This window comes from Hyla sarda, chromosome 2, assembly GCF_029499605.1.
Source record: "Hyla sarda isolate aHylSar1 chromosome 2, aHylSar1.hap1, whole genome shotgun sequence".
Taxonomy (NCBI): Eukaryota; Metazoa; Chordata; class Amphibia; order Anura; family Hylidae; genus Hyla; species Hyla sarda.
In genome coordinates, this window is record NC_079190.1 from 120,850,257 (window position 1) to 120,877,321 (window position 27,065).

A 27,065-nucleotide genomic window follows, 5' to 3' on the forward strand; every position below is an offset into this window, starting at 1 on the left:
CCCATCAAATTTATCCGGCAAGGATAGTCGTAGGCCTGAAGCGGCCACTCGCTGCGGAGGAGGTGCAGGAGCTGGCGGAGGAGATGATTGCTGAAGCTGTGGTAGTAGCTGCTGTAGCATTACGGTCAGTTGAGACAGCTGGTGGCCTTGTTGCGCTATCTGTTGTGACTGCTGGGCGACCACCGTGGTGAGGTCGGCGACAACTGGCAGAGGAACTTCAGCGGGATCCATGGCCGGATCTACTGTCACGATGCCGGCTGGCAGGAGGTGGATCCTCTGTGCCAGAGAGGGATTGGCGTGGACCGTGCTAGTGGACCGGTTCTAAGTCACTACTGGTATTCACCAGAGCCCGCCGCAAAGCGGGATGGTCTTGCTGCGGCGGTAGCGACCAGGTCGTATCCACTAGCAACGGCTCAACCTCTCTGACTGCTGAAGATAGGCGCGGTACAAGGGAGTAGACAGAAGCAAGGTCGGACGTAGCAGAAGGTCGGGGCAGGCAGCAAGGATCGTAGTCAGGGGCAACGGCAGGAGGTCTGGAACACAGGCTAGGAACACACAAGGAAACGCTTTCACTGGCACAATGGCAACAAGATCCGGCGAGGGAGTGCAGGGGAAGTGAGGTATACATAGGGAGTGCACAGGTGAACACACTAATTAGAACCACTTGCGCCAATCAGCGGCGCAGTGGCCCTTTAAATCGCAGAGACCCGGCGCGCGCGCGCCCTAGGGAGCGGGGCCGCGCGCGCCGGGACAGGACCGACGGAGAGCGAGTCAGGTACGGGAGCCGGGGTGCGCATCGCGAGCGGGCGCCACCCGCATCGCGAATCGCATCCCGGCTGGAGGCGGAATCGCAGCGCACCGGGTCAGTGGATCTGACCGGAGCGCTGCAGTAGCGAGAGTGTAGCGAGCGCTCCGGGGAGGAGCGGGGACCCGGAGCGCTCGGCGTAACACCGCAGCTGTTTTATTTATTTATCAATGATATAGAGGATGGTATTAACAGCTCTGTTTCTATCTTTGCAGATGACACCAAGCTTTGTAGCACAGTACAGTCTATAGATGATGTGCATAAGTTACAAGATGACTTGGATAGACTAAGTGTCTGGGCATCCACTTGGCAAATGAGGTTCAATGTGGATAAATGTAAAGTTATGCATCTGGGTACTAATAACCTGCATGCGTCGTATGTCTTAGGGGGGATTAAACTGACAGAGTCACTGGTAGAGAAGGATCTGGGTGTACTTGTAGATCACAGACTACAGAATAGCATGCAATGTCAGGCTGCTGCTTCGAAAGCCGGCAGGATATTGTCATGTATCAAAAGAGGCATGGACTCAAGGGACAGGGACATAATACTCCCCCTTTATAAAGCATTGGTACGGCCTCACCTGGAATATGCTGTTCAGTTTTGGTCGCCTGTTCATAAAAGGGACACTGCGGAGTTGGAAAGGGTGCAGAGACGCGCGACTAAACATCTATGAGGAGCGATTAAAGGAGTTACAATTGTTTAGTCTTGAGAAGAGACGTTTAAGGGGGATATGATAAACGTATATAAGTATATAAATGGCCCATACAAAAAATATGGAGAAAAACTGTTCCAGGTTAAACCCCCCCAAAGGACGAGGGGGCTCTCCCTCCGTCTGGAGAAGAAAAGGTTTAGTCTAAAGGGGCGACACGCCTTCTTTACCGTGAGGACTGTTAATTTATGGAACGGTCTACCTCAGGAACTGGTCATAGCAGGAACAATTAACAGCTTTAAAACAGGGTTAGATACATTCCTGGAACAAAATAACATTAATGCTTATGCAGAATTATAAAACTACATCCCTTTCCCTTATCCCCTTACACCCTTCCCTTCAATTCCCTGGTTGGACTTGATGGACGTATGTCTTTTTTCAACCATACTAACTATGTAACTATGTAATTTTGCACCTAAAAATCCATATGATGGCTTATTTTTTGTGCCACCAATTCTACTTTATAATGACATCAGTCATTTACCCAAAAATCTATGGCAAAAACGGGAAAAAAATAATTGTGTATATATATATAAATACACGCACACACGTTTTAAAATTGCCCCCCCCCCCCCCTAAATATGAATGCTGGAGACGCCACTGGTACTTATTAGCTGCCATTTACTTCAGAAATTCTTTTCCTTCTGAATTTCCTTTTTGTCTGACCACAAGTGCTCTCTGCTGACACCTCTGTCCATGTCAGGAACTGTCCAGAGCAAGAGGTTTGCTGTGGAGATTTGCTTCTACTCTTGACAGTTCCTAAAATGGACAGAGGTATCAGCAGAGAGCACTGTGGTCAGGCTCAAGGGAAATTCAAAGAAGAAAAAAACTTCATGTGGAGCATACAGTGGCTAATAAGTACTGGAAGGATTAAGATTTTTTAATAGATGTTTAACTTTCTGTCACCAGTTGATTTAAAAAAAAAAAAAGTTTTCTAGCGGAGTACCCCTTTAAAGGTATTAACCAAAATGTATCACTTACATAAAGTACAATATGTCATGAAAAAAAAAACATCTCAGAATCCTTTGGATAAGTTAAAGGGGTTATCCAGGAAAACACTTTATTTTATTTATATATATATCAACTGGCTCCAGAAAGTTAAACAGATTTGTAAATTACTTCTATAAAAAAATCTTAATCCTTTCAGTACTTATGAGCTTCTGAAGTTAAGGTTGTTCTTTTCTGTCTAAGTGCTCTCTGTTGACACGTGTCTCGGGAACCGCCCAGTTTAGAAGCAAATTCCCATAGCAAACTGGGCGTTTCCCGAGACAGGTGTCATCAGAGAGTACTTAGACAGAAAAGAACAACCTTAACTTCAGAAGCTTATAAGTACTGAAAGGATTAAGATTTTTTTTATAGAAGTAATTTACAAATCTGTTTAACTTTCTGGAGCCAGTTGATATATAAAAAAAAAAAAAAGTTTTTTGCTACATAGCCCCTTTAAAGCATCTCAAAGTCATTATAACTCAAATGGACACTGGGGCTGTTCCTCTGCCTAGCTCATGGAGCTGAGGAGTGGTGTGGTAAAGTCAACTTTTCCACAGCGGCCGTTATGTCTGTGAGTAAACTGCACACATGCACAGTTTACTAAGGTTTTGTTTACACTTAGAAGAAGAAAACAAAGGTTTTGCAGTCCCAGGCAAATTTTGAAAGATGCTTACAGTTGCAAGAAGAAGTGATTAGAAATTACAGTGATTCGATTTGTCACAAACTTCTCTGCAGTTGCTGACTTTACCCTGCATTAATGAGTTCAGCTTTCAGGTGCTCCGGTGGGCTGGAGACTCTCTCCTAGGACTGTATCCACCTTTTCCAGTCAACTGGAGCACCTGAAAGCTGAAATAATTTATGCAGGCTAAAGTCAGCAACTGCTGAGCCGAGAAGTTCGTGACGAATCGAATCACTGTAACTTCACTCATCTCTAGAAGTGATCCACCTGGAATTACCTTGATTTCTGCAGTGATTATTAATATTTTCTGCAGTTACAATCATAGGCAAACACAAACTAGCAACACCTATACAAAAACAAATGTACTGTTCATGTATTTTTACTTTTTTAAAACATTCTGTGAAGATTAACAAAGTTGGGGGGAAGTAAGAGAATCTTTTAATTTGATTAACCTGTAGTAGTTTTTTGTTTTTTTCTTTAACAGCCTTTGTTAATTTTTAATCAATATTTCAAATACTATGAGGGAAATTTACTATGACTGGGATTTCTAATGCTGGTCGTAAAGTGTCATTACAAAGAACTTGTCAAAAGTTTTGATTGATCAGGGTCTCAGTGCTGGGCCCCTTATGATCGGTAGAATGAGTGTGGAGAAGCATGTGGTGATCTCCATACTGCGTCCCCAGAGGGGCCTTCCTGTCAAGCTTGATGTAGATTGCTATCGCATGCTTCTCCCTGCACATTTTACTATTTGGTGGTGGCTTCAGCAATGAGACTTCAACTGATCAAAACTCTTGACATGTCTCTATGTCAAACGTTTTTTGAAATGACAGGGACACTTTAGCTAACGCTCACCAATGCTAAATTCAGGTGCATCTGAGACTGCAGTATTAGAAATCTAGGCCAGTACGGAACTGGCGTCAATTTCAAGTAAAATTTCCTCCTGCTAGCAGACAAAAATTGTAGTAAATTTAACAGCCAAGCCCCCTTCACACAAAATCATACCCTATCTGCACCATCCACTGGGCCAGTTCTGCCTATAGGCAAAATCGGCAGCTGCCTAGAGCGCGCTCTTGATAGGGGCACCATTCTGCCCTCTGCAAGAAAGTTAGGAGCCAGCATCCAAAGCACCCATTGCTCATCCAAAGCACCCGCCCAGCCAGCACAACTGTTGTAACCCCCCCTTCCATTTGCATCCTTCAGCCTGGTGGAGGAGTGCAGTGCCACATCCCGGGCAGCGGTGACGGTCCGGAGCGGCAGGGACAGGTGAGTACAACTTCCTCTACCAGTGGTCTTCAACAGCCAACGGCTGTCCGGGCATGCTGGGTGTTGTAGTTTTGCAACATCTGGAGGTCCGCAGGTTGTAGACCACTGTCCTATACTTTACATTGCACGGATCCCTCAACATACGATGGTTTCAACAAACGATGGTCCGTTTGGAACGGATTACTATCGTATGTTGAGGGACCACTGTAGATGTGGCTCACACAGAGAAGATGCTTTGAGCTGTATGCGTGTGAGCCGCGCTTACAATTGAAAGCAGCGCTTGCCTGGGGAACAAGTACAAATGTCCTGGATACCCAGTAGCAGCAGCGGCGTTGGGCCCTTTACCCAGCCGGGTCCTCGGACCACATCTGAATGGACCGTCTGGAAAGTCCGCCCCTACTATAGGGCCAAATGAAATTCAAAATGCCTAATCCTCCTCTCCACCGAGAAAGTATGTTATTGGAGGTCGGGAGGGGTCATACATTTCAGGCAGATGGCTAAACCTTTCGAAGGATTTTATCGAAGGCATATGGGCACCTTTAGACTGGTAAACATTAAACATTTAGTACAAGGGTATTTATCAGTGTGTTATCTCTTCAGCCATTTCCTGCCATAACCAGGTTCACATTGCTATAAAATGATGCATGTTTCATGAAAGATATGTGTATGCATATAATTACATTTTGCAGTGCACCGTGGTTATGTCACATACTGTAAACAAACTCTACCAAGTTCATTTCAATATTTTCGGCACCCAAATCCACCAGACAGATGTTTGATGTCCTAGTTTATGCCAGAATCTGTGTAACAGATTCTGGCATACACTGCACAATAGCAATTATAATTGTGGCAAATGTAATTCTTCTTCTTATCGGCTTGTTGTACTGGATCGTCTATGCTTATAAAGTGTTCATACTCGTGCGCCAAATTCAACAGCACTTCATCAAACCAGTTCAAAGGAGTTCTAAGCATCTCATGAGTGTGTATTATTACTATTATTAGAGAAAACATGATAAGGAGAAATCCAAGCATTTATTATTGAAGCTGTCAAATCATTGGCAAGAATTGAAATTCAAGAACAAATGTATTCTTGTCCCTCTGCTTATTAATTTCAGATGCGTGAAAGGATATGGAAGTCATCCAATGCTATTTGAATAAATGACATCTGTTTGATATAGTAACATTATATGATATAATAAGTCATGGAAAATATGTGAAGGATTCTGAAGGAGAATGTATATCCATCTGTCAATACAAGCTTATAATAAGCCAAAAGTTATTGTGCTATGCAAGTAGCTTTATTCTTCTATATTCAAAAGTATTCTCTATTGGATTGAAGAGATGTAAAAGAAGGTCACCTGCTTCAAGGATGTGAATCTTTGAAGGGACATCACTTTGGCACGACTTGAAGATATTGCCACTGACCATGGTTGTAGAAGGGAGTTGTTTACAGGTTTCTGTATAGCCCGCCACTTAAGAAGCATTGGCTGAGTGTATCAGCCAGTGGAGAAAACACAGTAGTTGAAAAGTCTTATAATTTGTTCATATTGCATTTCAGAAACTTGCAAGTAACACCAGCACCAAAAGTAAATTTAACCATCAAGATTGTGTTGTCACTGTTTATTCAGGTAATAGAGCTATAACTGTACCGGTAGATTCACACAGTGTATTTGAAGGCATTTTTCATTATAAAAAAAAATGCGCCCACAAAAATCACCGAAAATTGCATCCTATATTTTTAAAGGGGTATTCCGGCCACAGGATATGGCATAAGATCAGGGCCATTTGAAGGAATTTGGGGGCCCCAAGTAAAATAGACATGGAGGCCCCCCCCCCCCCACGCAAAGCCTACAGGAACCACAGCATAGCCATACAGTTTAAGTTTACCCACAATTTATATAAATAAAAAAGGAGATTAACATTGCAATTTTCATGCACATTAAATGCAATAGCAATATTTGCACTGTGCTGTTTCATTTAATGTGCATGAAATTTGAACATTTTCAATAAATGAACATTTGCGAAAAACACCACTGTACCATGCAAATTGTATGGTACAGTGGTGTTTTTTGCAAATGCTTAATGTATATTCGATACAATGTAGTACCCTCAGATTAACCCCCTCCCCACAGTAGGCAGGTAGTACCCCTAGATTAACCCCCTCCCCCCAGTAGGCAGGAGGTTCCCCCAGATTAACCCCCCCCCCAGTAGGCAGGTAGTACCCCCAGATTAACCCCCCCAGTAGGCAGGTAGTACCCCCTGTACCCCAGTAGGGGGTTAATCTGGAGGTGCTACCTTCCTACTGGGGGGGAGGGTGTTAATCTGGGGGTACTACCTTCTTACAGGGTGGGGGTGGAGGTTAATCTTGGGGTACTACCTTCCTACTGGTGGGGAGGGGGTTAATCTGGGGGTACTACCTACCTACTGGGGGGCCCCAGATTACCCCCCCCCCAGTAGGCAGGTAGTACCCCAGATTAACCCCCTCCCCCCAGTAGGCCGGCAGTACCCCCAGATTAACCCCCCCAGTAGGCAGGTAGTACCCCCTTTACCCCAGGAGGGGGTTCATCTGGGGGTGTTACCTTCCTACTGGATGGGGAGGGGTTAATCTGGGGGTACTACCTGACTACTGGGGGGCCAGATTAACTCCCTCCTCACCCAGTAGGAAGGTAGTACCCCAGATTAACCCCCCCCAGTAGGCAGGTAGTACCCCCTGTACCACAGGAGGGGGCCCATCTGGGGGTGCTACCTTCCTACTGGGGGGGAGGGGGTTAATCTGGGGGTACTACCTGACTACTGGGGGGGGCCCAGATTAACCCCCTCCTCCCCCCCAGTAGGCAGGTAGTACCCCCAGATTAACCCCCTCCTCCCCCAGTAGGAAGGTAGTACCCCAGATGAATCCCCTTCCCCCAATAGGCAGGTAGTACCCCAGACTAAACCCCTCCCCTCCCCCCAGACCCAGTAGGCAAGTAGTTAGGGGTACTCACCCCAGTCAGAGTCACTGAAACGTAACTGACGCCACACGACGCGCACAGTCACGTGACACGTCACGTCACGCACTACAGCCGGCGTTAGGATGCCCTGGGACTCAGCGTGACGTCATGTGACGCACGAACATACGAAGTCCGGACCAGAGGTGAGCCGGGGCGGGCACAAAAAGGAGCCGGAGGCAGCGACTTCAGTCTCTGCCTCTCGCTCCAGACAAGCTCTAGCACTGCTGGCCCGACAGGCCGACAGGGTGAGCTGCCTGCTGAACGGGATAGGGAAGGAGGACAGGCAAACACAGGCTCTGCTTCGGGGCCCCGGGCCAGCTCGGGGCCCCAAGCAAATGCTTGGTTTGCCTGTCCTCTTCCGACGGGCCTGCATAAGATGTATGATCGCAAGGGTCCTGCCACTGGGGACCCCCGCGATCTCGGTGCATCCTCCAGCATTCTGTGCTGGGCGCTGCCTCCAAGAAGGGAATGTGACATCACGGCCACGCCCCCTCCATTCGTGACTATGGGAGGGGGCGTGACAACCATCATTCCCCTCCCATAGACATGAATGGAGGGAGCGTGGCTTGACATCCCTAGGGGGCATGGCCGTGATGTCACCTCCCCGTCTCGGAGGCAGTGCCCGGCACAGAATGGGACCCCTGCCATCATACATCTTCAAAGATGTATAAAGCCGGAATACCCCTTTAACCTAATTGTGCTCTATGTAAGTCTATGGGAAAGTTGTTGTCTGTCTGCATAATGGGGGAGAGGAAATCTGTGCAGAGGAAAGCTGCCTAGTTGCCTATAGCAACCAATCAGATTGCTTCTTTTATTTTTGAAAAGGCCATTCAATAAGAAAGTGACCTGTAGAAAGAAAAAAGGAGAGACCAGAGGGAGGCGCCTCGTGTGATACCGTATGGGAGAGGAATCTTACAGCAGTTTGTGGTCAAAATGAATGACCCCTAGGTAGTGGCTGCTCACCTGAGAGCAAGTCAGAACTTGCATATCAACCCACAGTGGGGTTACAAAAATTCCCGGAGTACTGGAACCGCTGCTAAGCCGGAGGTCACAGGAAAAGGAGGAAGACCAACCCTGATAGGACTTGTGATGTGGAAAATGAGAAAAAAAGACCTCTAAAGGCGCTGCAGACTCCAATGGAATTAAACCAAAGCCAGAGATGTAGCAATAGTACAAAACACTGGGAGGTTTATTGTAATAGATAAAACAATAAAGAAGATTACGCGTTTCGGGGGAGCCACCCCCTTCTTCAGATCAGAATACATGCAGTGAGATATGCAGAGTTTAAATATGTACAAAATGGGCGCCAACCACTTAAGTGGGAGGAGCCAAACATGTTTATGTCACATGATGCAATAACAAAATGTAATAAATGAATCTAAGAAAAACATCCAGTACACATTTGGCAATTATATCAGACCGTTGTAAACATAAAATTACAAAAGCCATCTTAATAATACAGTAAAAAATATAAAACAAGCATACAGAACATAAATCTCCGGTGGCAGTGTCCGGACCGTCAGAGGTAAACATCCGGCACATGCTGGATGCGCCGATGCTGACACCAGATGTAAACATCCGGACTATGCCGCGGTCCGGATGCTGTCACAGCCGCCACACACTTACACGCACCAGTATTGTTGGTAAACAAATACTGTGGTCACGGGCATCGGGCCGGACGTCATAGGACCAAAAGCAGCCAATGAATACAAGGGCCACAGGCGCGTTGCTATGAGACGATCGTCACGTGACCGGAGTGAACAAATAGACGTTCAGAGACAACGGAATTGACCGATTCTGAACTGTCAGAGGTAATTTGGAAGAAGGTAAGATGATGTAATGAAAATAATGGAAGTACAAAGATGCATAAAATCAATATGTAATGAATGGAGGAAAAGAGGCTAATAGACATATGTGCCATATCTAATGGGGAAATTTAGAAGTTCAAAATATGCGCAAAAGTAATATAGAGACATGCATGTGTGAATGAATGAATCATGGAGTACTCACACCAATTTTTTGGTGTAGCGCCCACAGGAATACTAGACTATAGCACTCATAGGATTAGAATAAACATAAAAACCCAATTAAAAAGAAATATATTATTGAGCAAAGTAAGAAAATGGAAGCCAAATAGAGACAAACATACATCCCTACATATGAATGATATATGTCCTAGTGTTTTAAAACCATAATAGAAAAATATATATAAAAATATAGACATGTATAGATATATAATATCCCCTAGTGTGGATTAATAAAAAACTAAAAGCACAAGGTAATATATAGAACTGAACGTGTCCGATCTGAGATAAGAAGATGTATGAATTGATTCCTGAAATTATGGGTCTGCCAGGGGGGTTAGTGGTGTTTTTATGGATTTTAGGTAGATAGTAGAATAATGGCAGGGCAGGTTCCTCAATAAGTATGAAGTCCCTCTCAGACTTGGACAGAATGCCTTGGGAGACACCAGACTCAACCAATAGTAACAATTCCTTACAAAATTGCTTCGTGGGATTGTATGAAATGGGGCGATAGTACATGCTATCTGACAGGAGTCTGTGAGCCTCTGTAATATAGTCATCCCTATTGAGTATGACTATCCCGCCCCCCTTATCGGCAGGGCGGATAGTGATAGATTTGTTATCAGAAAGCGATTTAATCGCTGCACTTTCGACTTGTGTAAGATTGGAAGAGTATTTCTTTGTGGTGTCCTTGGTCAGTCTATCAAAGTCTGTTTGGACTAGATTAGAGAAAGTGTCTATAAAGTGGCCTTTCGCATGAACGGGATAAAAAGAAGATTTCGGATGAAGCTCTGTATGTATAGGTGGAGGTGTCATGTCAGAGTCCTGACTGGCAGCGATAGCGGATAAAGAGCCATCATGCTCTTTGAGAGAGAAAAATCTCTTAATGGTGATTTTGCGTATGAAATTATTCAGATCCATGAACAGGTCAAAGTTGTTTGATTTGGAAGTAGGGCAAAAAGAGAGCCCTTTTTCAAGGACCCTTTGTTGTACCTCATCCAACACATATGTGGAGAGGTTAAATATTTTGACTAAGTTCATGTCTTTCTTAGTATATGTTCTTTTAGCTTCTTTTCTCTCCCTGACTGCACGTCCTCCTCTGCATCCCCTCTTTCTCGGTTTTTCCTTTTTGTACCCAAAGGGAGTGCAATGTGGACGTGCTCCAGGGGGGGGGAAATCCACCGGTTTCACCACCAGTGGTGGGGTCTTGATGAGAGATGGTAGACCTAAAAAAAACGTGGTGTTATTACTGGGGGAACCATCTGATAGTACTGAGTTGTGTGTAGTATTGTAAACTGGACTTTGAGTGGTACCAATGGAAGTATAGAATTGCTGTGTGGAAACTCGTCTAGAAGGGGTATCTATGTTAGCGTTGATGGTGAGAGAATCATCTAAAGTAATATCAGAGTCATTACAGTATCTGCCCGAAGGCAGGTTGGATTGTGAGTTGTTAATGTGACCCATAAGGTCCAGTAGGTCTTGTGTGGCAATATCTTGAGAAAGAGATGATGAAACGAAATTGGGATTTGTAGATTAGGAGATGGATTTAATGTTAGGAGCTAGACCAGAAACGTGTTGATGGGGTGAAGATACAACAGAAGAAGGGACATCTGTGGAATGTATTAAACCAGAATGTGTATGAGTAATGATAGAATGTAATCTGTGATACGTTAAACTATTATTTATTATTACTATTTTTTAAATATCTTATAAATATTTTTCATACATCTTCTTATCTCAGATCGGACACGTTCAGTTCTATTGTATTCTATTCTATTCTATTCAGTTCTATCCTTGTGCTTTTAGTTTTTATTAATCCACACTAGGGGATATTATATATCTATACATGTCTATATTTTTATATATATTTTTCTATTATGGTTTTAAAACACTAGGACATATATCATTCATATGTAGGGATGTATGTTTGTCTCTATTTGGCTTCCATTTTCTTACTTTGCTCAATAATATATTTCTTTTTAATTGGGTTTTTATGTTTATTCTAATCCTATGAGTGCTATAGTCTAGTATTCCTGTGGGCGCTACACCAAAAAATTGGTGTGAGTACTCCATGATTCATTCATTCACACATGCATGTCTCTATATTACTTTTGTGCATATTTTGAACTTCTAAATTTCCCCATTAGATATGGCACATATGTCTATTAGCCTCTTTTCCTCCATTCATTACATATTGATTTTATGCATCTTTGTACTTCCATTATTTTCATTACATCATCTTACCTTCTTCCAAATTACCTCTGACAGTTCAGAATCGGTCAATTCCGTTGTCTCTGAACGTCTATTTGTTCACTCCGGTCAAGTGATGATCGTCTCATAGCAACGCGCCTGTGGCCCTTGTATTCATTGGCTGCTTTTGGTCCTATGACGTCCGGCCCGATGCCCGTGACCACAGTATTTGTTTACCAACAATACTGGTGCGTGTAAGTGTGTGGCGGCTGTGACAGCATCCGGACCGCGGCATAGTCCGGATGTTTACATCTGGTGTCAGCATCGGCGCATCCAGCATGTGCCGGATGTTTACCTCTGACGGTCCGGACACTGCCACCGGAGATTTATGTTCTATATGCTTGTTTTATATTTTTTACTGTATTATTAAGATGGCTTTTGTAATTTTATGTTTACAACGGTCTGATATAATTGCCAAATGTGTACTGGATGTTTTTCTTAGATTCATTTATTACATTTTGTTATTGCATCATGTGACATAAACATGTTTGGCTCCTCCCACTTAAGTGGTTGGCGCCCATTTTGTACATATTTAAACTCTGCATATCTCACTGCATGTATTCTGATCTGAAGAAGGGGGTGGCTCCCCCGAAACGCGTAATCTTCTTTATTGTTTTATCTATTACAATAAACCTCCCAGTGTTTTGTACTATTGCTACATCTCTGGCTTTGGTTTAATTCCATTGGAGTCTGCAGCGCCTTTAGAGGTCTTTTTCTCATTTTCCACATCACAAATTCAATAAGAAAAGAAGCGATTTGTTGCTATGAGCAACTGGCCTGCTTTTCCTCTGTACAGGTTTTGATAAATATGCTCCAATATGTGTAAAAACAGACATACACTGCTCAAAAAAATAAAGGGAACTGTTGCAGCCAACATTGGCCACACTAATATAATTTTGATGTGTTTTTATTATGGACTCGAATATATTGGAATGCAGTGGAATTTTCATGGATGGAATGGTGTAGGGTGTCTGCAGGACTGGCTTCAAGAATTGTGGTTGATGCAAACAGCTGATTAGACAATCATTTGCTTTCATCCTGTTTAAAGCCATACGATAAGCCTGGCACCTGAGTGATAAGAATGGAGGTGAGCTACAGTTCCTGTTACCTCCAATAATATAAGCCATAAAACCAGCCCCTGCCGTGTTGGATACAATGGACTGCAAATCATCCTGTCAGCCCACCAAGGTGTGATTCTCAAGGAAACTTGGATATCTGTCAACACAGTATGGGACAACAAAGAAGACCCCCCCACTCAAGAAGACATCAAAAGGACAAGAACTGATTGCAATGCAAATAAACTGTAACTGTTCTGATTGGCCATGGAGATATCTTGGGACGGGCAATGTATGGGTTATGTGTGTGGATGACTGCTATATATGTGTTACTCATAGGATGATGAGTTAGAGAGCACTTCCTGCCCCCTTCCTTTCACCTTCCCCTCTTCCTTGCACCCCTATCCCTTAATTAGTTAGGATCCCCCTTTGTATTTATATGTATATGTGTAGTTTGTAATAAACCCCTATAAAGATTCAGTTGTCCTCAATCAATTAGTAAGGCACCCCAAAAACAAAGCAGTTTCTACATTTGGCACCCCAGACGGGACTGTGATTTAAAATTCCACAGAGGATCCACAGGAACGAATCTGCTTTGCTCCAAATTTCTAAGAGGAAAAGATCGAGGAACAAGGAATCTGGATCTTGGATACAAAGGAAATCCTGGTGAGTGTATTGTTTCATTTATGTTATTTGTAAGCTCATCCTAGCAAGTTTAGTGTAGATATTAATCAGGTTGTGTATGACATTTTTTGGTAGGGATTAGTTATAGCTTATTTTGTGTTTTTAGAAGTGAGTTTTACATTGGAGTAGGCCGAATATATGTTGTGTGAGACCATTGTTCTAGATAAGTTACTGGACAGGTGAGGCCTAGGTTTTGCTTGTTGTTGTAGGAGTGGTTGTATTGTTAGTTTTGTTTGTTGTATATTACTGTATTGTCAATATGGAACTTGTGGAGAAGTTTGTGGAGAAGCATGCCTCTGCTAAGTACCAGACATGTGCAGATGGATCTCTGGGAGATCAGTTTTTGGCATTGAGGATGCAGTGCCAGGAGTATAATGGTAACATTGGTTGTAAAAAGAATAGCAAGAAGTGGAAGAAAGAAAAGTTAGGTAATGAAATCTTATTGCTTATGAAAATTAAGGAGATAGCGGAAGAGAAGGAGACCAAGTGGCAGAATGAGAGGAGGCAGATGAAAGAGAGTTTAGATAAGATTGCAGAGTCTGTTCTTGAAATTTCAGCAGAGTCCAGTATTGAATTGAGAAATTTAAAGGCAGAAATAGAGGAATTAACCGAAAGAAACAAAGGGCTGGTGGAGTTGGCAGAGAGGTATGAGCTTAAGGTTTGCTCTAACAGGTCCCATTTATTGTCTTTAGAGAATAAGATTAGTCAGATGGAGGTGATGATAGCTGATTTAGAAGGGCAGCTGTCTAAAGTAAGATCCCAGCTAGTCAGCCAAGAGCAGCACATCCGGTCCCTTACATTGCATAAATGTGAAGCAACAAATATCTGCACAATCTCATCTATAGATGGGGGCGAGGTAACAGGCATGGTAGCTGATAGTCCTCCAGCTTTGACCATCCAGGACAGACTCCATTTGTGTAAAGTTATTGGAGACTGTAATACAAGCGAATCACCCATAACTTTATCCAATAGGTTTGAAGCTGTAGTGAAGCAGTATCACCTAGATAACAAAGATGCCTGGTCTCTGCTCCGAGCTTGGCTTCCAGGGACACTGGCAGCGCAGTTAACATCTGACCACATAGATAATGACTGTAGAGGTGCAGAATTCAGGAGGAAGGAGCTGCAGCATGTTTTGGGTGGGCGAGACATTAGGGGTGAAGATGCCCTAAGAAAATTGCGGTTCAGGCGATGTGATGATCCGGTCATGTTTTGTAATGATTATCTCTCCCTATATAAGTCTGTTTATGACTGCCCAGTAATGTCTCAGGATGATACCAATTTCCTCTATTCCATGGCGAATAGATGTAACGTAGATTACAGCACGAGATTGGCGCTGAGAAATACCAACTCCCATGAGAAATTTATCAATATTTTGAGGGACTGGTGTGAAGGGTCTGGAGACAGGAATGAGACACCCGAAAACATATCTGTTGTGCATAGACCTAGGAGGAAATGGTGGGTTAGATATTGTTACAAATGTGGGAGACCAGGACATATTAAAAGATATTGTGAGACATCTAATGTGCACCCTGAGCCTATAGACCATTCATCACAACAGGAGGTTAGCAGCATTCAGCCAGAGGGGGAGAATACCACCCAGAATAAAGAGGTCACACAAAGGTGTGAAGAGATGGGTGATATGGAGACTAACCCTGTTACATTTGCATCAAAATCCCCAACAAAACAGTCGCCTAATGTGAATAAAGTAGAGACAAAGAAACAGAAAGACACATCCCCTTGTGAACAGCAAAAGGCAGGCATTAATATCCCAATGTACAATCCATGGGGAAATCTGCCATTTTTGCTATTCTTGAGTTGGTCACAGATTGCTCTACCCCTATTGATTAATAGCACAGCACAGTGTGATAATATGTGTTGGTAAACATTGAGGAACTTTGTTGTGCTAGATATGGACATATTGGTATAGATATAAATGACAGAACTATATTTGTTTTACATGTGTGTTTTTGTATTCTAATTGTGTTTGTGTTTCCTTACAGACTGACCACCATTGTCATGTGATGTTGCAGCAAAGATACTAATCTCTATGCTTCTTCAACAGGTTATAAACTGTGAGATGTCAACAAATGAAACTGGTTATTATAGTAATCTAGTGTATTTGGCCAATTCACTAATTTAAAGTCCACGTGGTTTTATCAATGAGCTCAAGTGTAGAGGGTCAATTGTTTGCAAACAATTATACAAATTAACATCCCATTGTGATGTGGAGGTGTTGTGCTAGACAAGTGTCTTTTAAGTGTCTTTTGTAGGTGTATGTTTGTTTGTTTTCTTATGTCTTTTTCCAAACAGATCACAGACTTCAATCATGAGCTGAAGATTGATAATTGAAATGTATGAAGAGCGACCACTACAAATCTGGGATTCCAGTGTGAATGCTATAGAATTGATTAGACCTTTACTCAGAATTACCTAAAGATGCATCATGAGATAGATAAAAGTTGAGTTAATCTATGATATGTTTTATGTTGTCTGTTTATGTCCTGTTCATAGTGTATCTTGTGTCGGCATTATGTTATTTCTTTTATGCTCCAGATGACCAGGAGTATGTTTTTTTCTATTAAGCATATATTTTTGCTTTTGAAACAGCTGTGTTCATTGCTTAGATTTTTTTATTTTTTTTTTGCTTTTTCCCTAAAAATATTTTTCTTCCAATGCATTCTACCTTTTATTTTTTGATTGGTACCATTTTGTTTTTTTTTCCTTTTGGTACCAAAGGGGCGTTAAAATGTTTATTGGTCCAAAAAAAAAAAAAGTTAATTGGTATTAAAGATTTTAATGATTTTTGTGAAACATTTTTCCCATTTGCATGCATTCGGGTTATATATAAGGGAATTGGTGTAACAAGCCCAATCAGGGATAAAGCGAGTGCAGCCATTTCAGGAGTTTACCTTGCTTGTTAAATCTAGGAAATGTCTTCCTCCCTGTCAGGGATATGTCTTAATGTTAGACTAGCAAGAAGGAACCCAGCTTGGATCTGGTTATTAGGACACAATGAATGGAGGAGGCACTATATGGACCATGGGTCAGATTTTTAGAATTATTAGGCAATCAGTGTACAGCAACTGCTTGACAGGTTCTTATGTAGGAAGTTTTGATGTTATGGCATATATTACATTATACTGCTAAGAATCTGATACTGCTCTTGTTCTTTTGTTCCCAGGATCCTTTGTGAAGCAAATACAAGATTGGCATGTGCTGGTTCCTGGATGTGTGTATAAGCCATACATGTGATGGCAACTAAATGAATCCCTCTGTCGGTCAAAGATTTCTTCAAATAATCCTATTAACAATTAAAAAGCAATGGTCTATCTACTGGTCACCAAGAGAGATCAGCTGGTGCAAACATGGCAAAATACATTCAATGGAAAGTGCCAAAACATGATGTCATGGAACACATACCCATAAACTTAATTTGTTCAAAGAAATGAGAAACCCGATGGATACAGTTTCAGCTTGTCAGTTTGTTTTATACATGTAATCATGATATTGTCTTTTACTATGTATCTGTCAATGACACAGGTAGCTGTGTGTATAGGGGAACATGATATTTTATATAATTTATGTTGTTGGATACCCATTGATAGGAGTGTGAATGTGAGTGAATGGTGCGATGTTCATTTATGCCCAGTCTCTTCAAAATTGTTACCTCTACCAGTATGGCCCTGAGGAGGATCCAGAAGCTAAACGGACTTTTGTAATCTAGAGGACTGTGCAGAAGACTGTGGACTTCATTTTGGGTGTGGCTCAAGTGTTTGTGTGCCATTCAGGCCCAAAGGGGCGTATGTTGCAGCCAACATTGGCCACACTAATATAATTTTGATGTGTTTTTATTATGGACTCGAATATATTGGAATGCAGTGGAATTTTCATGGATGGAATGGTGTAGGGTGTCTGCAGGACTGGCTTCAAGAATTGTGGTTGATGCAAACAGCTGATTAGACAATCATTTGCTTTCATCCTGTTTAAAGCCATACGATAAGCCTGGCACCTGAGTGATAAGAATGGAGGTGAGCTACAGTTCCTGTTACCTCCAATAATATAAGCCATAAAACCAGCCCCTGCCGTGTTGGATACAATGGACTGCAAATCATCCTGTCAGCCCACCAAGGTGTGATTCTCAAGGAAACTTGGATATCTGTCAACACAGTATGGGACAACAAAGAAGACCCCCCCACTCAAGAAGACATCAAAAGGACAAGAACTGATTGCAATGCAAATAAACTGTAACTGTTCTGATTGGCCATGGAGATATCTTGGGACGGGCAATGTATGGGTTATGTGTGTGGATGACTGCTATATATGTGTTACTCATAGGATGATGAGTTAGAGAGCACTTCCTGCCCCCTTCCTTTCACCTTCCCCTCTTCCTTGCACCCCTATCCCTTAATTAGTTAGGATCCCCCTTTGTATTTATATGTATATGTGTAGTTTGTAATAAACCCCTATAAAGATTCAGTTGTCCTCAATCAATTAGTAAGGCACCCCAAAAACAAAGCAGTTTCTACAGGAACACTAAGATAACACATCCTAGATCTGAATGAATGAACTAATCGTATGAAATAATTTCGTCTTTACACAGTTGAATGTGTTGACAACAAAATCACACAAAAATGAATGAATGAATGAATGAATGAATCAATGGAAAAATGTATCATTGCAAGAATGGGGCCTTACGGAAGTTTTTACCCCCACCGGTTACAATGGACCATACGTTGTTCTCTTCCACCTTTTTAGAGGTCTTTGCATCACATGAATACCGTATATACTCGAGTATAAGCCGACCCGAGTATAAGCCGAGACCCCTAATTTCAACCCAAAATCCCAGGAAAAGTTATTGACTCGAGTATAAGCCTAGGGTGGGAAATACCTCATCCCCCCCTGTCATCATCCAGACCCGTCATTAACATCCTCATCATCCCCTTGTCATCATCCCACACATCCCCCCTTCATCATCCCCTTGTCATCATCCCACACATCCCCCCTTCATCATCCCCTTGTCATCATCCCACACATCCCCTTATCATCCCACACATCCCCCCTTCATCATCCCCTTGTCATCATCCCACACATCCCCTTATCATCCCACACATCCCCCCTTCATCATCCCCTTGTCATCATCCCACACATCCCCCCTTCATCATCCCCTTGTCATCATCCCACACATCCCCTTATCCCACACATCCCCCCTTCATCATCCCCTTGTCATCATCCCACACATCCCCTTATCCCACACATCCCCCCTTCATCATCCCCTTGTCATCATCCCACACATCCCCCCTTCATCATCCCCTTGTCATCATCCCACACATCCCCTTATCATCCCACACATCCCCCCTTCATCATCCCCTTGTCATCATCCCACACATCCCCTTATCATCCCACACATCCCCCCTTCATCATCCCCTTGTAATCATCCCACACCCCCCCCCCCTTCATCATCCCCACCCCCCTTCATCATCCCCACACACCCCCCCCTTCATCATCCTCTTCTCATCATTCGCCCTCAGTGGTCTTCAACCTGCGGACCTCCAGAGGTTTCAAAACTACAACTCCCAGCAAGCCCGGGCAGCCATCGGCTGTCCGGGCTTGCTGGGAGTTGTAGTTTTGAAACCTCCGGAGGTCCGCAGGTTGAAGACCACTGCGGCCTTCAACATGCGGACCTCCAGAGGTTTCAAAACTACAACTCCCAGCAAGCCCGGGCAGCCATCGGCTGTCCGGGCTTGCTGGGAGTTGTAGTTTTGAAACCTCCGGAGGTCCGCAGGTTGAAGACCACTGCGGCCTTCAACATGCGGACCTCCAGAGGTTTCAAAACTACAACTCCCAGCAAGCCCGGGCAGCCATCGGCTGTCCGGGCTTGCTGGGAGTTGTAGTTTTGAAACCTCCGGAGGTCCGCAGGTTGAAGACCACTGCGGCCTTCAACATGCGGACCTCCAGAGGTTTCAAAACTACAACTCCCAGCAAGCCCGGGCAGCCATCGGCTGTCCGGGCTTGCTGGGAGTTGTAGTTTTGAAACCTCCGGAGGTCCGCAGGTTGAAGACCACTGCGGCCTTCAACATCATCCAGCCCCCTCTCACCCCCTTTAGTTCTGAGTACTCACCTCCGCTCGGCGCTGGTCCGGTCCTGCAGGGCTGTCCGGTAAGGAGGTGGTCCGGTGAGGAGGTGGTCCGGGCTGCTATCTTCACCGGGGGCGCCTCTTCTCCGCGCTTCCGGCCCGGAATAGAGCCGTTGCCTTGACAACGACGCATCTGCGTCGTTGTCAAGGCAACGTGACTATTCTGAGGCCGGGCCCGAAGCGCTTAGAAGAGGCCTCCCCGGTGAAGATAGCAGCCCGGACCACCTCCTCACCGGACCACCTCCTTACCGGACAGCCCTGCAGGACCGGACCAGCGCCGAGCGGAGGTGAGTACTCAGAACTAAAGGGGGTGAGAGGGGGCTGGATGATGTTGAAGGCCGCAGTGGTCTTCAACCTGCGGACCTCCGGAGGTTTCAAAACTACAACTCCCAGCAAGCCCGGACAGCCGATGGCTGCCCTGGCTTGCTGGGAGTTGTAGTTTTGAAACCTCTGGAAGTCCGCAGGTTGAAGACCACTGCGGGTGGGGGAGTTCACTCGAGTATAAGCCGAGGGGGGTGTTTTCAGCACGAAAAATCGTGCTGAAAAACTCGGCTTATACTCGAGTATATACGGTACTTGGTGGTGTAGGTGGCACATGGTGTTTTTTGCACACCTTTCCTTTTGTTTGATTAAAAAAAAAAATTGGGGTACATATATTTTATCCTAAGAATATTATTAAGACTTAAGTTTTACATAATGCATATCCTCAATACTTACTTGTGGTCTGTTGTGGAGGAATGTCTGTAACTAATATGTGTGAAGTGTTAGTGTGGCACCATGGTCAATCTACTCTGATGCATCAGGCATTGGTGGGTGGAAATCCTGGCTGATGCACGCCTGATTCATCTTCACAAAGGTCAGTCTCTCCACATTTTTCTTGGACAGACGAGTTCTCCTTAGGGTTACTATGGCCCCCGCAGCACTAAACACCCGCTTTGATGGCACACTACTGGCCGGCCAGGACAGCTTTTCCAGGGCAAACTCTGCTAGTTGCAGTTACAAATCTAGTTTGGCTGCTCAGAAGTCCAGCGGATCTTCAAGGTGTGTTGGCATGGTCATGTCAAGGTATGCCACCACCTGCTGGTTCAGGTCCTAATCCAGGTCTACCTGCTGCTGGTGAGTTGCTTCACTATGTGGGTGAAGAAAGCTACTCATCAGTGACTGTAGACTCAGGCTGCTGTTGATGGAGCTGGTACTGCTCCTGCCACCCCATGCCTCCCTAGCAGACATGGTAGTGAAAGGTGAGGGCCCCCCCGAGTCAGACCTGCGAGAGGATGGACGATGGTGCCGATAGGCATTGGCCAACTGACTACGTAGGATGTCTCTTTAGTATGTCAGTTTGTCCTCCCTCTCAGTGGGTGTAAAAAAGGCCCCCATTTTGTGGCGGTAGCGAGGGTCCAATAAGGTAGAGAGCCAGAAGTCATACACTGCCGAATCGTGACAATTCGCCGGTCACTACGCAAGCAAGTGAGCATACATTGTGCCATTTGTGCAAGTGACTCGGAGGGACTCCCTGCCTCCATCTCCACTGCATACTTCCATAGTGTCTGGGTCCTCTGTCTCGCCTTCCTTATAACCCTCTAGTTCCTCTAGCTGCTCCTGCTCCTCTTCTCCTGGCAGACGACTAGAAAAACCGCCCATCTCTTGAAACCTAAACTGTGCTCCACTGTGCCCCTCCCCCTCCTCCAGTTCAGCCCCCACAGGGCTCATGTGGCCATGAGATGTAGCCACCATGTCTCCAGTGCCCTTTCTCTGTTCGCATAGTCGATCCAACATATGGAGGGTTGAATTCCAAAGTGTGAAAACGTTGCAAATCAGATTATGTTTGGGGATGCCGTTCTGACACAGCAGCTCAAGAAGGGTGTGTTTTTTGCAGTGTACGAGTGGCTCAAGTGCATGCAAAGTTTCCTTCACATTGTTAGGATGCCTTGCAGATGGGGGAAACACTTCAGAAACTGCGTGTCACAGCACAGACAAGATGTTCTTCCCGTTGTCAGTAATCATGGTTCCCATTTTCAGTTTTCGTGGAGTAAGCCATGATTCGATTTCTTCATGAATTACTTTTAGCAGTTCCTCCTCTGTGTGAGTCCATTCTCCAAGGCAAACCATGAGAAGAACAGCGTGACACCGCCATGCTCTGCACACATGGTATGCTGGAGGGGCACTGAGACTTGTCCGTGCAGTGGAGGCTGAGGACACGGTGAAGGATGAGGAGGCAGAGCCGCACACTGTCACAGGACCAATGGCCTGAGACCGCGAAGGTGGAAGCAGCGTTATCTGTACAAGTTGCTGTTGTGACTGTGCTGGAACCACATTTACCCAGTGGGCCGTAAAGGACACTTGAGCACTGCTCTGCACTTTGGTACACAACGACAGGCTCAAGGACTGGACCACCTTCTCTTCTTCGCTGGTACTGCCTTCTAGGCAAAGAAATGACAGCTTGGGACTCTCCACCTCAGCTTGACCTCAGTATGACACACAGCTCCCTTCAGCTGAGGTGGTGGAGCCTTGGCTGGCTAAAACAGGGAGCGGCGTGGCACTGGGTGATGCAGCAGGCTGGACCGCCACATTGGAGCCACAGTTCTCCCAGGCCGCTTTATGGTGACGCTGCTTACATTGACGCAGGACCGGGTTGTCAATATTGGGACCCTGGCCACGCTTCACCTTCTCCCGACACGTCTTGCATGTGGCCATGTTAACCTCCTCTGGATGCTTGATGAAAAACTGCCACACTGCTGAGTAGCTGATTTTCCCACCAACAGTCCGCACTGATTGACTGCTACTGCCGCCGACTCCAGGAACCCTTGTTTCAATACCTCCCGGGAAGGTAGGCTGCCGCAAAGCAGGTGGTCTACCCTGGGCACGTTTGGCTTCAGACTTTCCACTTCGGCCACCTTGCTGACTGCCAACCATGCTACCACCTTGCTGGCTCAGCTGCTGCCTCATGGGCAACCTGCAACCCACCTTTCCTGATGATAATGAAGCCCTTTCTGCACCCGGCTCCCAAGTGCAATCGGCTTCATCATCATCGAGTTGTGTCTGCACGTCACTGATGTCCTCCTCAGGTTCCTCAACAGTGTCTGTTTCAGGAGCTGAACGCTCGCAGTACCACCTCGCACGCCACTCTCCTCATCACTACTTGCCCGCCTAGCGGAGGAAACGGTGGATGTCTCCTCCACTTCTTGGCTGGACAGTAGCTGCTGACTGTCCTCTAGATCGTCCTCACCAAATAGTGGAGCTGAACCTACAGTATCATACTGTGAGGAAGTTAAAAGCATAGGACAGAAGCCATGGGAGGACAGGGACTGCTCCCGGGCCATGCCAACTGAGGGTTGTGTCTGAGGAACCCACCGACTGTTGACTGGGGGTGTCAGATGTCACTTGTGATGAAGTGGATGACCGTGTTAACCAATCGTTGACGGCAGATGGGTTGCTGGTTGAAACACGACCGCTAGCTGATACCGGGAGCTCAGGCCTCTCACTGTGACTCCTGCTGCCACTCGCCCCTAGTCTACAACACCAGCCATTGTGTACTTTTGCCTGGCCTTTCACAGTACACCACTTAGATGTATTTATGGGGTATGCACTTATGAGGGGAGGACAATGCGCTCCAGTACGCTTAAAACAGTATTTTTCTACAACACCAGCAGGTGTGCACTTTTCGCTGGCCTTTCACAGTATCTAGGCCCTTAAGACTTTAACAGGAACAAAATAGTACACCACTGAGATGTACGTATGTGGTATGCACTTATGGGTGGAGGAAAATGCGCTCCCTTGCGCTTAAAACAGTATTTGTGTACAACACAAGCAGTACACACCAGTGCTGCAGCACACAGTCGCTGTGTACTACACCCAAAATTACACTCTCTCTCAATCTCACTCCCTTCCCAATCAGTGCTTCTAGGCAGGATTTGGGCTTGAGGTGAATCGCTGCTGTTCTTTGCAACACACTGCTCTCTGTCCCTCTGTAATAGAACACTGTAGTGACTGTAGTGACTGGGAGGTTAATCGCTGCTGTAAAAATGCTTTTCTGTCCAACACACACTACTCTCTGTCCCTCTCTCTGTGCAACAGAACGCTGATGTGACTGGGAGGTGAATCGCTGCTGGAAAAATGCTTTTCTGTGCAACACACAGGCTGAACTGACTGGCTGCAAGATGGCTGCCGATTATATAGGGCTGTAACATCACAGAGGTGGCTGACTGCTGATAGGCTGCATGCTGCATGTGATTCAGGGTCATCCCACCAACCCTTGTTCCCACCTTCCCAGGATTCCTTGCCTGATGTCCTCACATGTGGATCCACCATTTTAGATGCCCTGGAGCCTGGACCGCACCAAATTTAGTTTAATGAAGCGATTTGTGCAATCGAATCGCGGTTATATTCGCATTCAGTGCAAATCAAATTTTTCCTGAGATTCGTAACGAATTCGGATTAGTCAGATTCGATTAGCTCATGCCTACTTATAACGATAGTGAATGGGAAACTAAAACTGGAGCATGTAAGCCTGCTTTTTGCCTTCTTTCTTTTACCTTCTGTTTGGGAGCATTATTATAATGGATATCAAGCTGAAAAATGAATTCTGCAGAATACATGAAGGGTTTCTAGTTACAGGTTAAAATGCTTCTTCTAATACCATGTCTCATAAAAATATATTGCCCTGCACTAGCAACCACAGCCGTGTGACAGATGAAAGGGTTTATTAAGCATGACAGTGATGTAAGAAGATATTGTAATAAATCATCCAAGGCTCCCAGTATTGCTACAGTTGTCTACACACAGTTCAGCCTTAAGTGGTTTGCTGATGTCTTACTTCAGTGATATCAAAGGGATATTTGAAGGAACATTAAAGTACATTAACTATTTTAGCTACCTTTGTAAAGTTGACTTTGTTGCATGCCTTCCTCAAGCTAAAATTATCTAATGACTAAGTATTTCTTAGGCTTTGTTGTGTACTGCTTGTTTTACCGGATCTAAAGCCTTATGTACACAGCAAGGAGGCTGTATGGCAGCTTATGGAGTCATGTATGGTTATGTACTATCGGAGTGTATGAGACTCTATGTGCCAGTGTGCAATAATGTGTTCATTGCCTTACTGTTTGTATAGACCGATTCTCTTCTATAAGCAACACTTCTACATGAAAAAACCTCTATAAATACAGCATCTGGTGGAAAATACCACAATTAATTTTCTGTATGATTTCCTATTAAGCTGTGAGAGAACAATTTTAATATTAATATGAAGGCATATGGAGATACAGCTAGGGGGGCCTGTAAACTTGTATGGTCACTGTTCTAAATGTAAAGGTAAACACAGGTAAAATACAAGTTATAAAATTATAAACCTGTGTGAATGCCATTTGAGTGACATGTGAATGATTATGCATATCATTAAAGGGGTACTCCACTGGAAAAAAAATTTTTTAAATCAACTGGTGCCAGGAAGTGAAACAGATTTGTAAATTACTTCTATTAAAAAATCTTAACCCTTCCAGTACTTATCAGCTGCTATATGTTCCAGAGGAAGTTCATTTTGCACAGTTCTCTCTGCTGACACCTCTGTCCATTTTAGGAACTGTCCAGAGTAGGAGACAAATCCCCATAGCAAACCTATCCCGCTCCGGACAGTTGCTAAAATGGACAGAGGTGTCAGCAGAGAGCACTGTGGTCAGACAGAAAGGAAATTCAAAAAGAACTTCCTGTGGAGCATATAGCAGCTGATAAGTACTCGAAGGATTAAGATTTTTAAATAGAAGTCATTTACAAATCTGTTTAACTTTCTGGTACCAGGTGATAAAAAAAAATGTTTTCCAGGGGAGTACCCCTTTAAATTAAATACAAATGGAACAAATTAACATGGCAAACATTAGAACAGGACAATAAAAGCTGGGCAGAACATAAGGCAGATTGAACAAAATAAAAGAAAAGAAAGAACAACATTTAATAATGAAACATAAATTCATTGTGGAAATTTAGTTCTACTGGGAATCTAGTATTGAGAGTAAAAATCCAATAGGTCTCCCTATCCATCAGGAGCTGCTTAAGGTCGTCATTCCTGGCACAAAAAAGGAGACCTTCTCAAATGGATAGATTCTGAAGCCATCTGTGTTACCTGCATGATGTTCAATTAAAATGTTGCTCCAGAAGGATGAAGACTGGTAGAATTATTCATATTTTGTATATGCTTGAGTACATGTCTTCTTAACTTCCTGTGGTGTGTCCAATTTATTTCTTTTTACAGTTAATGCAATCTATGGCATTAATGACATTTTTGCTATTGCAATTCAAAAAAGATTGAATTTTAAAGTTGGAGGAATTGTCTCCATCAGAAAATGAAGTATGCTGTTACGCAAATTTGCATATTTTACAGTGTTTCACACCACACATGCAGAATTCCTTACATGAAAGCCACATAGTATAATTAATGGTGGATGAGGGAGAACTAATGATGTTTTGAACAGTGAGTGCTCGCCAAGACATCCATGGCCAAGTCCCACAAATTGGCCTTATGCGTCCAGTTTTTTTTTTCTTCTTCTTCTGGATCAAAGTTTTTACTTTTTAGAGATAATTTTAAGAACAACATAATAATTTATAAATATAACTGTGTGACTTTTCCTTTTTTTCTGTAATTAACAAAACCAGGAGCAATTGCTGACTTAGTAAAAAGTAGAGAACAGATGGATTAGAATATGACAGCAGGATCAGACTACATAAGGTTTTTCTGTAATCTGTTACCAAAGATACACAATGACCTGTACAGGTGCTGTACTGACAAAACCAAATGCCATTTGCAAAGTTGCTTCATTTATCATGAAACTTCTCCTCAGCACTATGTAATGCTCCACACACCTGAAAAGTAGTTTTGAAGGGAACACGCTGGGATTAGTAACCAGTCATGGACAGGGAATATGGCAGCCTCCAGTCAAGCTCCCTGAGTCCTCTGCTCCAGGGCTACTCTGTGCACTCAGACTGTCAATCAAGCAGGCCTGGGTAGGTGAAGGGCACGGGAAACATGACTGGAAGCTGTGATACCTCCCCTGTGACTGGATACCAGTCACAGCACACACCCTTTAAAGTTTTTTATCAGCTCAATGGGCATTGCATAGTGCTGAGGAGAATAGTGTTAGAACTCTGTTCCCATCCCCTGACAGATCCTGGGGCTGGCGTGTGAGGTTTCAGGGATCTTTCAGGTTCTCTTTATCTCCCCTGCTGATGGTTAACATTATCATGACAGAGCCTGAACCCACTGGAGTAGATCTGATAGATCAGGACTGAATAAAATAATATAAGGCATGACTTTACACAACTGTTGACCCTCCTATGTCTATTTAACTGGGAAAAATGATGCTTTAAACTAAGGTTGTACACTTAGTGCATTCAATGTCTGTATGCCATATTAAGGCACAAAGATGTAATACAGGGGGGCATCATGCCTGGAACCCTTCCCTCCTTTAACCACTGCAAGAGCAATTCTAGCTCTTGAGCA

At 44.2% G+C, this 27,065-nt stretch overlaps 1 protein-coding gene across 1 annotated transcript; it reads left to right on the top strand.

The window, feature by feature from the left end:
- Positions 1 to 13,582: 13,582 nt before the first annotated feature.
- LOC130357401 (posterior protein-like) lies at positions 13,583 to 15,468 on the top strand. Its single transcript, XM_056560095.1, has 2 exons — positions 13,583 to 15,219; positions 15,447 to 15,468. Exons 1-2 carry the CDS (start codon positions 13,706 to 13,708, stop codon positions 15,466 to 15,468), a joined length of 1,536 nt encoding a protein of 511 aa, XP_056416070.1. The 5' UTR covers positions 13,583 to 13,705.
- Positions 15,469 to 27,065: the final 11,597 nt, after the last annotated feature.

Bases quoted from the DNA above. Each gene is read 5' to 3' on its own strand.
- LOC130357401 (XM_056560095.1), top strand. From the start codon at position 13,706: ATGGAACTTGTGGAGAAGTTTGTGGAGAAGCATGCCTCTGCTAAGTAC. The intron at 15,220-15,446 runs GTACAATCCATG...GTTTCCTTACAG, and splicing joins GCAGGCATTAATATCCCAAT to ACTGACCACCATTGTCATGT.